Consider the following 12,500-nt stretch of genomic DNA (forward strand, 5'->3'; position numbering starts at 1 on the left):
GGCGACCAAAGAGAGAGAGAGAGAGATCATGACGACCAAGAAGACATCAGAGAGGAAAGAGGTGAGAAGATGGGGGGGGGAACCCGGGGAAAGCGGGAGGGGGAAAGAACAGGAAGGAGGGATGAAAGGTTGAGGAAGGTAAAGGGGAAGGGGGCCGGGAAGGGAAGGGAAGGAAAGGGAAGAGAAGGGAAGAGAAGGGAAGGGAGAGAGGTCAGGGGGAAGGAGGGGGAACAAGGGGGGGACAGAAATTAGGGGATATGTGTGCAAGAGAAAATGGCGGTGGAATGAAGGATGGGAAGGGAGGGCGGGGTGATGGGGGAAAGAGGAGTTGGAAGGGGAATTGAAAGGGGGAAGATTATTGAGAGGGTGAGATTGAGATTGATGAAATGAAAAAGAGAAATAAACATACATATCGCACACACACACACACACACACACACACACACACACACACACACACACACACACACACACACACACACACACACACACACACACACACACACACACACACACACACACACACACACACACACACACACACACATACACACACACACACATAAGGATAAAAGAGACAAAGCCTAGAAAAATTGAAAAAAGACAAAAAAGAGCAAATGCCAAACATACATCAAACTAAGAAACGATTAAGTAAAAATGCGCAGGGAGGAAAAGAGAAATTATGAAAAGGAAACTATAGAAAAATGTAAGGATCAGCTGAAACTATTTTACAGATATGTGAATGGTAAACTGAAAAACAAACAAGAAATAGAAAAACTACGCCAAGGAAATCATGAATACACAAAAGAACAAGAAATGGCAGAAATTATGAGTAACCACTTCAAATCGGTTTTCACAATTGAACTCACCTAACTGTGAAGGAATAGAAAAACAGAATTCCCCTCAAATGAAGGAAATAACTGTAACGAAAAAGGAAATCAGTGACCAAGTAAAAAAACTTAGATGTTAGAAAATCGCATGGTCCGGATGGAATTGCAAATTGGATACTGAAGGAATGCGTGGAGGAACAAACAGATAAAATACACACTATAATAAAATACTCGCTCAAAGAAGGAAGAGTACCACAAGACTAGAAAAATGCAAACATTGTACCAATATATAAAGGAGGAAGTAAAGAAGATCCAACTAACTACAGACCAGTCTCCCTAACAAGCACAGTAGCTAAAATATGTGAAAAAGTGATTAAAAATAGATGGGTTAAACATTTTGAAGAAAAATCTATACTAAACCCAAGCCAATTTGGATTTAGACAAGGAAGATCATGTACAACAAATCTAATCTGCTTCTATTTGAGAATAATAGATATAATAGATGAGAGAGATGGATGGGGAGACTGTGCCTATCTAAATCCACAAAAGGCATTTGACAAAGTACCGCACAAGAATTAATAGGAAAATTAGAATCAATAGGTGGCATTGCAGGTAATTTATTAAAATGGATGGAAGTCTTCCTGACTGGGAGAAAAATGAGGGTAGTAATTAGAGACAAATACTCGAAATGGGAAGAAATGATAAGTGGTGTTCCACAAGGGTCAGTACTGGCTCCAATCATGTTTGCCATATACGTAAACGACATGGACGAAGGAGTTGAATGTTATATGGATTTCTTCGCAGATGATGCAAAAATATTAAAGTATCAACGAATGAGGACTGTGACTCATTACAATCAGACCTGGCCACAATCTGGAAATGGACTCAAAAGTGGGAGTTGAACTTTAATATCAGGAAGTGTAGCATAATGGAATTTGGTAAAAGCAAAAACAGAATTTCAAAAAATTACAAAATTGGTGAAAATGAAATAAAAAAGTGCACTCGGAAAGGGACCTTGGAGTGATAATCAGCAATGACATGACACCGGACAGACATATAAACAAAATAGTAGATGAAACATACAACCTCCTAAGGTCAATGGAAGTGGCATTTGAATAGTTGGATGAAGAAATGATAAGAAATATATTAGTCACATTGATTAGACCAAAACAGGAATATGCAGCAACACTATGGACACCCAGTACTAAAAAGAATATAAGGAAACTAGAAAGAATACAGACAGAAACAACAAAGTTGGCACCAGCTCTTTCCAAATTAACATACGAACAAAGATTATCGAAGCTAGAACCACCAACACTAGAGCAAAGAAGAGAAAGAGGTGATCTACTGACTATATATAGAATCATGAAAGGAATGGAAATCCTTGACAGAAAAGATTGACTAAAAAATGACAATAGAAAAAAAAAGAAACCCAAAATGGACAACTATAGAAGAAGAGATCGGAAAAAGAAGAATAGCTTCCCACACAGAATGCTGGATATATGGAATAACTTAGATGAAAAAACAGTGTGTGCAAATACTATTCACGATTTTAAGAATAAACTTGATGCTGAAAGATACAAAGACGGGTCACCACGAGTATAGCTCTCTTCCCGCATAATATAATTAGGTAAATACAACTAGGTAACTAGGTAAATACACACACAGAGTGTTTGTGTCGTGAGACAATGCCCCCAAAGCAAAGTTATCCTTACCTCCAGGGTTTGAATTCAAAGACGACGTTGGCCCACTCGCTCTTCATCTTCTCGAGGGCCTTCTCGAGCGAGAACTCCTTGGAGGCGGCGTGGCTGATGGCCTCGAGGCGCTCCTGGACGGAGGGCAGCCCGGCCTCGATCATGTCGGCCAGCGACGTCTCCTCCGTCAGGCGGATCTCCACCCCGAGCGTCTCTCCGAGCTGTGCAGAGAGGGAGGAGAACGGCGGGAGGGAAATACAGTAGAGGCAGCAAGTCGGTCAGTTCGGTCGGAGTGAAACGGCGCGGCGCCACGGACGCGCGGGGAAGAGGGTGGGAAATGGAGGGGCAGTGGAGGGGGAAGGGGAGTGGAGGGCGAGGGAGAATGGAGGGAGAGAGAGAGAGAGAGTAGAGATAGAAAAGGAGTGGAGGGTGAGGTGGAGTGGAGGGCGAGTGAGATTGAAGGGTGATAGAGTGAAGAGGAGGGGAAGGGGAGTGGAGGGCGAGGGAGAATGGAGGGCGAGGGAGAGTAGGGATAGAGGAGGAGTGGAGAGTGAGGTGGAGTGGAGGGCGAGTGAGATTGAAGGGTGATAGAGAGAGTGAAGAGGAGTGGAGGGTGAGGTGGAGTGGATGGTTACTGAGCGTGAAAGGTGAGAGGAAGTGGAAGATGAGGGAAAGTGAGGGTGACTGGATAGTGTAGGTGGATGAAAGGTGAAGGTAAGTGGGGGGTGAGGCTGGAGTGAAGGGTGAGGGGGCGTGGAGGCTGAAGGGGAGTGGAGGGTGAAGGGTGAAGGTGAGAGTGAGGGCGAGGAAGGAAAATGTAGGGGTGAGAGTCGGGAGAGTGGAATGAAATGTGAGGGTGATTGGAGGGTGAGACGGAATGGAGGCTGTGTGGAGTAACGGAGGGCGAGTGGGGGGGAGAATAGAAAAAATGAGGGAGGCTGGAAATGAAGAAAACGGTCAGACTTTTTTCCTTTTTTTCTTTCATAAGTAGGGAGTAAGAGGAAGTTGAGAAGGAGGCATACAAAGAGAGAGGGAGAGGAGGAGAGAAGGAGGCGGGGAGGGGTGGATGGGGAAGGGGAAGGACTGTTAGAAACGGTGATGGACAGAGTGAGCGAGAGTGGGGTGAGGGGGGAAGAGACAGAAAATGGCGAGATCGGTATAGACAAAAAGAGTAGTAGACGGACGGTCAGGCAAATAGACAGACGAACAGAAAGACAGAGAGAGAAACAGACAGACAGACAGGCAGACAGACAGACATATTTTTTTCTTTATTAATTTGTTAGGCTCAGTGAGCGGCAGTCTTGATACATCAAGAGGGAGGTAGCTTTGTAGCACAGTGCATGATTCATGTGACTCGCAAGACACGCTGCTGCTTGACTGAGGTGGAATATCGTAGACAAGTCCGAGTCTCTAGAGATCAGTGGTGTGGCAATCGAGATTGAAGGAAATACCAGAAATAAGGTTATGTACATATTATGCAGTTAATGACAACATATGAGAGATAAGGTATCGATAATAATGTTCAGCATTTTCTGAAATGACCTTAACATACAAGAAATGAAGTTACAAACAACTCCATGCAGTTATAGACAACAATATAGCCAAATAAAAAGGCGATGACTATGATCTTTTGCACTGATGATATACCAATAACATTATCAAATGTAAGTTACAGACGTCAAAGCTCAGATCAAGCTGTCTGTCAGAAATATTGTCATAGCCAGTTATAATGAGCACCCGCCAAATTGTGGGTGACGTCGGAGAAGTGCATCAAGATGGTCATCAGCAAGCAAATATTTGCAATACATCTACGGCAGGTAGTCTACGGGGGATCAAGTCGGTCACTGTGTGGCGTTCATGGCAGTGATGCTGAAGTTTGATTGGCAAATCTACAAGATGAATAGTGTGGCACTCCCCTGTCTCCTTCACCTGCCACGTGGGTCTGTAACCTAATCTTAGTCGGGTGGGGAACTAAGTTAGGAGACTGGATTAAGGGAATAAGTTGGAGGACTAGGTGTTCGCGCTAGATAAGAGGCCTAGGCTAAGGGATTGGGGTCAGTGAGACTGGTCTGGGGGCCTAGGGTCTGGTGGGGGAATAGATTGGGGGCCTAGGGTCTGGTGGGGGAATAGATTGGGGGCCTAGGGTCTGGTGGGGGAATAGATTGGGGGCCTAGGGTCTGGTGGGGGAATAGATTGGGGAACTAGGGTGAAGGTGCTCGTCTGAGGGGTTATGTTAAGGGGTACGCAAGAATGCTAGGCCGGGGGGGAAAGAGAGAGAGAGAGACATACAGAGAAACAAACAGACAGATAGACGGAGAATGAGATCGTGTGAGAAAAAACTGTGAAGAAAGTAAAAAAATAACGGTCAGTGTTGTTTCTGACCAGTACTCTCTGATCAATATTAATAACAGTCACTCTATCCACAACCTACAATTAGATTTTGATTAATACCTCTACGTGTGTGTGTGTGTGTGTGTGTGTGTTTGTGTGTGTCTAATTGTATTTACCTAACTGTAGTATATAGGAAAGGAGCAACGCTCGTTGGGTCCTGTCTCCTATTCTCACGTATACTGTACACGTAGCAGTCACAGAGTGTACACACCTGTTCCCAGTGCCTTTGCCGCAGCCCTGGGTTGCAGATGCACTGGAGCACAGGGACGCACTCCCGGAATCTCTCGATTTTTTCTTTGACGTATTCTGCCACGCGTCGAGGTCCCACCTGTGGGAGAGGCGATATGACGTCACTAAATTCGACTGACAGAAGACCCCTTTTGACGTCTATATTAGACTATTGTCAATTCTAGCGTCCACCAGGAAAGTTACTCGAATTGAGGCAAATCCCTGTGAACTCTCATTCTTATTCTAGCTGTCGTTAGGCGATTTTATTCAAGGAATGTAAACTCCAGTCAAAGAATGCATCCATCTTCGCTGCAAGAGGGTCACCTCTTCGGTTTACAAGTTCCCTGTGAATTTTTCTCGAAACATGATAATAGTTCTGTTTCAGAGATGACACGATCAAGAACTCGACATTTTAAATGTAAACGATCAAATGTGAGAAGAAATGGGGCCCGCCCAAAGAAGGATAGCCTACTGGTTCTTGTTGGAAGACGGAAAATGAACCATAGGAATGGAAGAAAAGTAAGCACGTAATATTAACACTTTATCATTCTTCCTTCCACCTCTTCAACTTGAACCTAACAGAGAGTGTGGCGACCCAGGGCAGGGCAAAATACATAAATTCTGTTACGGAGTTATGATAATAAAAAAAACAGCATTCTAACTATATCTCTGTCTTCATCCGTCAATCCATTCTTCAAGGCATCCTACCAGAATACCCACTTGCACACCCAGCCGCGTGCACTCAACCCCTCTATCACTCACTCACCTGTCCCCCACAACCACTTCCTTCGCACTCAGTCAACCACTATATCATCCAGCTGACCCTTCACCCCCAGTTCTCCCTTTGACTTGACCCGCGCCTCGCCCACCTGGTCCATGAAGGTCTTGGTGAGCTTGACCATGGTCATCCACATCTCGTCGACCTCCTCGCTGATGGCCTCCGCGTCCAGTCCAGCGAAGGGACCTCAAGTTGGGCGGCAGAGGAGAAGAAAGGTGTTTACTTTTAATAATAAAAACTAGAGAGAAGAAGACTAGGCCTTGTTGTCACGGCTCCTCTACGGCGAGCAGGCGTGACGCAAAGGAGAGAAAAAAAAAAAAATGGTTGGAGGGTGTGTGAGGTCATGAAGGGAGCCCTTCACTCGAGCCGATGCCAAGCGATCTTACTCAGTTGAGGAATAAGGGAAAAACAAGTCTAGTGTGGGAGGCAATACTAAGGGTAGATGGTGACTACGAGTGGCACCTCCCGTAAGCCACAAACCTTTATGACAAAGATATACTTTGCAGTTACATAAAAGATAACCCCCGCCTACAAATCCCCTCCGGTCTCCAAGACCCCAGAAGTAAAACCTCTCTTGCATCTAGCATCCCTTTGCATTGCTCCCCGGCCACCAAAAGCCCCGCTAAGCCCCGTTCAGCCCCCTCACCATGGTACCACCTCTCGTGCTTCAGGTGGAAGTCGTAGGTCGTTGTCCAGAGCTTCTCGTAAGGCTCCTTGACCTGCACCATGGTCTGCAGGAGGGGGTACCTGCTTGTTTCCCAACTCAGGAGAGCCTGCTCCTCCGTGATGGACTGCAAGGGAAGAGGGAGAAGAGCGGCTTCAGCTGCTATGTACTAGCACGAGAAGGGAGGGGGAGAAGACGCAGAAGAGGGAGGGAGGGAGGGAGGGAGGAAGTGGGGAAAGCGGAAGCGAGGGGGAAAAATGAGAGAGAGAGAGAGAAAAAAAAAAAGAGAGAGAGAGAAAGAACGGGAGAAAGGGAAAGGAGAGAAAGAAGAAAAATGTGAAAATAGAGAAAGAGTGGGGTAGAAGGACGGAAAAATAGAAGAAAGGAGAGAGGGAAGAAAGGAGAAAAGGAAGGGAGGAAGGAAGGAAGGAAGGGGAGGAATGAAGGAAGGAAAGAAGGAAGAAAGGAAGGAAGGGAGGGGGAGGAAGGAAGAAAGAAAAGGGGAGAAAAGGGAAGAGGAAAAGATGATGGAAAGGCGTACAAGGAAAGACTGGAAGAAGTAAAGGGAGGAAGAAAGGATTAAAAAGGGAAGAAAGGAGTAGGGGGAGGAGGAGGAAAGAAAAAAGGGAAGGGACGGACGGAGCAAAGGAAACAGGAAAAGAGAACAAGGGAAGGGGAAGGAGGGAAGGCGAAGGAGAAGGAAGACGTGTGTGCGTACCCCTGTGAGTTGGAAAAAAAAATAAAAACACTATTTTTGTAATTCGCTACTGCCACCATGACACACACAAAGGAGAAAAAGTAATTGGTGGATCTCGCATCGACTGCACTCAGCTGTTCCCTCTTCTCGACCAATCATAATCTCGGAAGGGGGAATGTAGGCTGGGCTTCTCTGCCAAGATAGTTGACCCATGCCTACACATTCTTCCCATCCCCTACCCCTCCCCCATCCTCTCTCCCTCCCTTCCTACCTCATACACTCCCTCATTCTCCTACAATAGACCTCGGACTCCAAACCTTGAGCTCCTCTTGGGCGGTCTGGAGGTGGAGAGTTAGCTGCTGGAGCTGCTCGACGTTCCTCTTCATGGTGTCGACGCGAATTTCCTTCATGGTGAAGTTGTCTCTCCCCCGAAGGTCCTCCAGGTCCTTGTGGTAGATGGCCAGCCTGGGCAGAGAGAGCGCCGGGAGGGACATGAGGAAGGGAGGGAGGGAGGTTAATTAAAGATGAGATGGGGAGAAATGTCTTGATGGTGCCGAGTGTGGCGACAGAGAAGGAAAAAAGGGGGAGGGAATTCACGGGGGATAGTTTCTCTGTACATGGGGAGGTGAAGTCGGGGAGGACTTGGAGGGGAATAAGTGAAAACTGGGAGGAAGAGTGGGGACATGAGGACGGGGAGAAATGTCTGGATAGCACGAGGTGAGAAGGGCAGGAGAGACACTTTCTGCTTACAAGGGGGAGGTTGTTGCTTTTTAATTAAGGGAAAGTATTTTTTTTTGTGGGGTGGGGAGAGACTGAGGGGGAGAAGTGGAGGTGGAGGAGGACATTGATGACATGAGGGTGGTGAATGATGGGGAGCGAGAAGAGGAAGGTGGAAATGGATGATTTCGAGGACGGGGATGCTTAGGTTCGGTCCGAGAGAGAGAGAGAGACGGCTAGCTAGGGGTATGGACGAATGAGAGGGATGAAGAGTGAGGTGTGAGTAGGGAGGGTAATTATCATTATTAACCCCCCCCCCGTCATGATGATGAGCCCCCTCCCCCTCAACCCCTTAGCTGAATAAAGTCGCCCGGCACTGACCAGCACAAAATCCGTAAAGAGAGCCACAGTAACGAAGGTGGATGCGAAGAAGTGAGGGAGAGAGACGGGGAGGACAGAGCAAAAGCAATGGACACCACCACCACCACCACCACCACCACCACCACCACCACCACCACCACCACCACCACCACCACCACCACCACCACCACCACCACCACGAGTGTTTTACCGACACTAACTAACCAGCAGCACTTGTGTTCTTGATAACCGACCACATCGCACACACACACACACACACACAGACAGAGACAGAGACAGAGCAGGGTGACTCATGTGAGAAAAAAATGAGAGATTTGACTGAGGAGGGCAACAGAAAGAAAGGATAGTCGAAGTTCATAATGGTCAGCATTTCTTTTTTTCTTTTTTTTTCTTGGGGTGAAGATTATTCGTCAGTCATAAGACATGAGGCGTGATTCTGGTTCGTAGGGATGTCACTGACGTCACCAATTTACTGGCTGCCGCATACGAATTTTGAAGTCAGAACGCCAGACAAGGAGGAGGAGGAGGAGGAGGAGGACGAAGATGCCGTGCAGCTGGAAGTTAGGGTAAGGTGTGTGCGTCAGGGCTGGGGAGTGGAGAGGGAAGAGAGTGAGTGGGGGAGGAGAGTGTGGGGGGAGGAGACGGGGGTGGGGAGAATGACTTTTTAAAATAAGTCCTTAACTAGAAAAAGGCTGCAAATAAAGTTTGTTTTATCATCAATATATAGAAAGCTACATATGGTACCATATAAATTTTATTTTGGTAAAGTAATTAATTGTAAAGCTTCACCAAAGTAAGTTTTGCCGGACGAACCCCGTTGTGCCTGGCACTACTTCTTTATACCCACACCCACACATTATATATATATATATATATATGTATATATATATATATATATATATATATATATATATATATATATATTCATTTGTCAATTAATCTAATCATTTACTCATTTGTTCATACCTTTACTTATCTATTCATTTACGTACGTATTTATTAATTCATTTATTTATATATTCATCTGTTTATTAATTTATTTATCTATTCATATATTCATTCATTTATTTACTTTTTATTTAATTGTTTGCTTAGATAGTTTTATTCTTTATTCATCTATTTATTCAACAATTGATTTATTCAGTTATGGAAAGCATTTGAACCGTTTGTCGGGGGACAGGTCCTCCATGTCAAGTTCCTGCTTGCTGCTGCTGCTGCCGGGTCTTCCTATTCTTTTGCTGTCGGTTCCATTTTGTATTGTTTGAACCTCCTCCTCCTCCTCCTCCTTCATTCTGAGGCAGTTTCCTTCATTATGCTCAGCCTTTAGTGCCTTGAACAACTTTGTTATTTTTTCTAACTACCGTCAGGCAATTATATTCGTACCAAGGAAAGGATGAATCTAAGGAATTTAGAGACTGAAGACACAACGTGAAGAAATGGCTGACTTGCTGATTCGGAAGTTTCGCCACCTCTCGGCCACTCTTTGCACGGCCAGGTAACCCTTTAGAGAGGCTCCCGTCATTCTGGGGTCCACTCTCTTACCCTCTTCCCAACCACGTTCTCACCTGTGGATCCCTACAACATCATCACAGACCGAACAAGCGGCAAAAAGGGTGACAGCTCTTTCTGCCACATTTAAATAGATGCACATTCACAGCTCTGCACTGTTATATGCTGTTGAACCTGCATGTATATGAAAGCATGAGACTTTTATTTCAACACTTTAATAGATACATTCTTATTGGAATGCGTTCATAGTCCTCCGCCTAGTAAACTCCTACTAGGCGGCCAGACTTTTGAACTTGTCAAAACTGATACTGGCTCGGATGAACTCCAGTTACAAACGCGCAGGATGGCGACCGGGGCACATTTATGGACTTTGCTTAGGTCAACGTCAGAGAATGTTGTTCTTCAGTTTGGGTGGGCCTTGACGTTGTGAGTACGATCAAATTCCACGCGAACAGACTTATACAGGTAGAGACGTGAAAATCAGACAACGCGTCGGTGGTCTGTAGGAAATGAATTGGAGGCTACTTGGAGCTCAGTCAGTGTTGTCACTTCAGGACTCGGAGTTATGCTGAAGTTCAGAGACTTCAGGTTTCTTATTAGGTATTAGAATCCCATGACATTTTTTTTTCGAATCCATTTCCTAAAATCATTGTAGCAGGTATTCTACCATTGCATATCTTAGTTTGATTGGAATACAGGACCGACCATGATCTTTCAGAATTTCTTTGGCTCCAGTGAAGTACAAGAAACGTTCATGTAACATATCATTTATTGGAGCCAAATCGTTTGCAGTGTTAGTATGGCGGCTGCAGTGGTTTGGTGAGAAACAGATTTGGATGGAGTTGTCCGAACACATGACAGCAAATCATCGATATTCTGTGCGTATTCATCCAAGCCCTGACAGGATTCAATAAAAAGATTATTAATAGTACCAAGTCCCTGTGAATTACTTCGGTCTTTTTTCCGAAATATGTTGCTACCCGAACTAAATCATACTTAATCACAAGAAAAACGACGTCTGTATATGTATCAGCTTTATCATGGTTCTTTGGACTTCCACATGTCAAAGGAAACGATGAGATATAGACATAATCGGAAAGCAGGGGTGCAGTCTGACTCCTACTGTCATTATGGATGTATGTTGCAATGGGAAGCGTCGCTAACCTAGTCTGATATTTTCATGAAAAGGCCAAACACTCATCGCATCCGTAGACTTGTAGCCTCTCAATGGAATCGGTTGCGTCTGATGTCGCCCACTCATCATCTCTATGACTTCGTGACAAGCATCAGGCTTGGAAACTGTTGGGGAAACTAGTTCAACCAAATGTGACAATGTGACTACTTTGCAAAACGCTTTTCAGTAAAGCCTATCTACAAAAGTGTTAGAAATATCAAAGAATAGAGAAATATAAGCGTCTCGTATATTTGGTCAATAACTACCCCCAAAACATTGCAAGGTATTCTAGCATTTCGTTGTGAAGGCTGTTGACCGTAGCAAGGGGTCTGGTGGTCACTGGCAGCCGCAGAAATGGTAACTGCTGCTGTCGCTGACAAGGGCTGTTGTTAGACATGACTATTCCTAACCTCACTCCGTCTTACGCGACCCCTGATGTACACGTTCATAAAAAGGAAGAATACATTCACTCCAACTCTGCCAAAATACTTACGTCTTTTCGAAGGCGGCCAGACGTTCCTTGAGGGCCGTCTCTTTCAAGTCTCGCCGATGGGAAAGTCGAGCTTCTGCCAGACGGAAGTCCTCCTGGATCTTGTGAGGCCAACCGTACATCCGGTTGATCAACGGGATCTGGTCCTCTGGTACCCGACCAGACTGTCATTGAAGAGAGAGAGAGAGAGAGAGAGAGAGAGAGAGAGAGAGTATAATTACAAGTACTCCATCCGAGCTGACCAAGAAATTTTAACTCAAGAGGTAGAAGATGCCCCAAATTGCTAGAGTGGCCGAAAAGATTCGTCGAAAGAAAAACGAGGCCCCTGAGTCACCGTCAACGGTGATGGTCGTCTTATTTAGTTGTTTTTTCTGGCTCCGACAGGCGATTCTATTCGTCTGAGAGAACATACTGAGAGTTCATTTGTTCAGATTTATCTCGAAAAAACTGTAGATGACGTCATTAAATTCCAACTCTCACCCGTGTTCATTTTTGCAATCACATACAACCCACTTGTAATAATCGAACGTCTAGTTTTGTATACATATATAAATATCTATATCTATCTACCTATATATCCCTCTATCTACCTCAATATTCGGTGAAATATCATAGAAAGAAAACAAGTTATATAAAACTTAGATTTTACCGTATTACTACTACTACAGCAACTTTGTACTACTTTTAAGTACTTAAACCTGTTCAAACGAAACCCTGTCACAAGATCAAAACAACAAATATATGATCTGCATCCTTTAGGGGCAAAGAAAACTTTACATTACATGCAATAAAATGAAACACAGGAAAAGTATCTCATAATTCTAACATGATTTACCTGTGGTTACATCTTCCACTTGAATGTACAACTGGTAATGAATTTAGCCTTTAAGATATAATGTAAGGATACATGACGCTAGACAAGCTCTGAATAAATTCGTTTTAACATT

General features: G+C 44.8%; 1 protein-coding gene across 1 annotated transcript in view; it reads right to left on the minus strand.

Moving 5' to 3' along the window:
- Positions 1-12,500, minus strand: part of LOC143028725 (dynein axonemal heavy chain 3-like) — a 123,580-nt gene that overhangs the window by 70,953 nt on the left and 40,127 nt on the right. Inside the window, 6 exon segments of the mRNA XM_076191095.1 lie at positions 2,546-2,745; positions 5,127-5,243; positions 6,013-6,107; positions 6,568-6,712; positions 7,600-7,747; positions 11,557-11,717. Of these exon segments, the coding sequence (XP_076047210.1) occupies positions 2,546-2,745; positions 5,127-5,243; positions 6,013-6,107; positions 6,568-6,712; positions 7,600-7,747; positions 11,557-11,717 (866 nt within the window).

Source organism: Oratosquilla oratoria, chromosome 10, assembly GCF_046742065.1.
Source record: "Oratosquilla oratoria isolate Oo_2021 chromosome 10, ASM4674206v1, whole genome shotgun sequence".
Lineage (NCBI taxonomy): Eukaryota > Metazoa > Arthropoda > Malacostraca > Stomatopoda > Squillidae > Oratosquilla > Oratosquilla oratoria.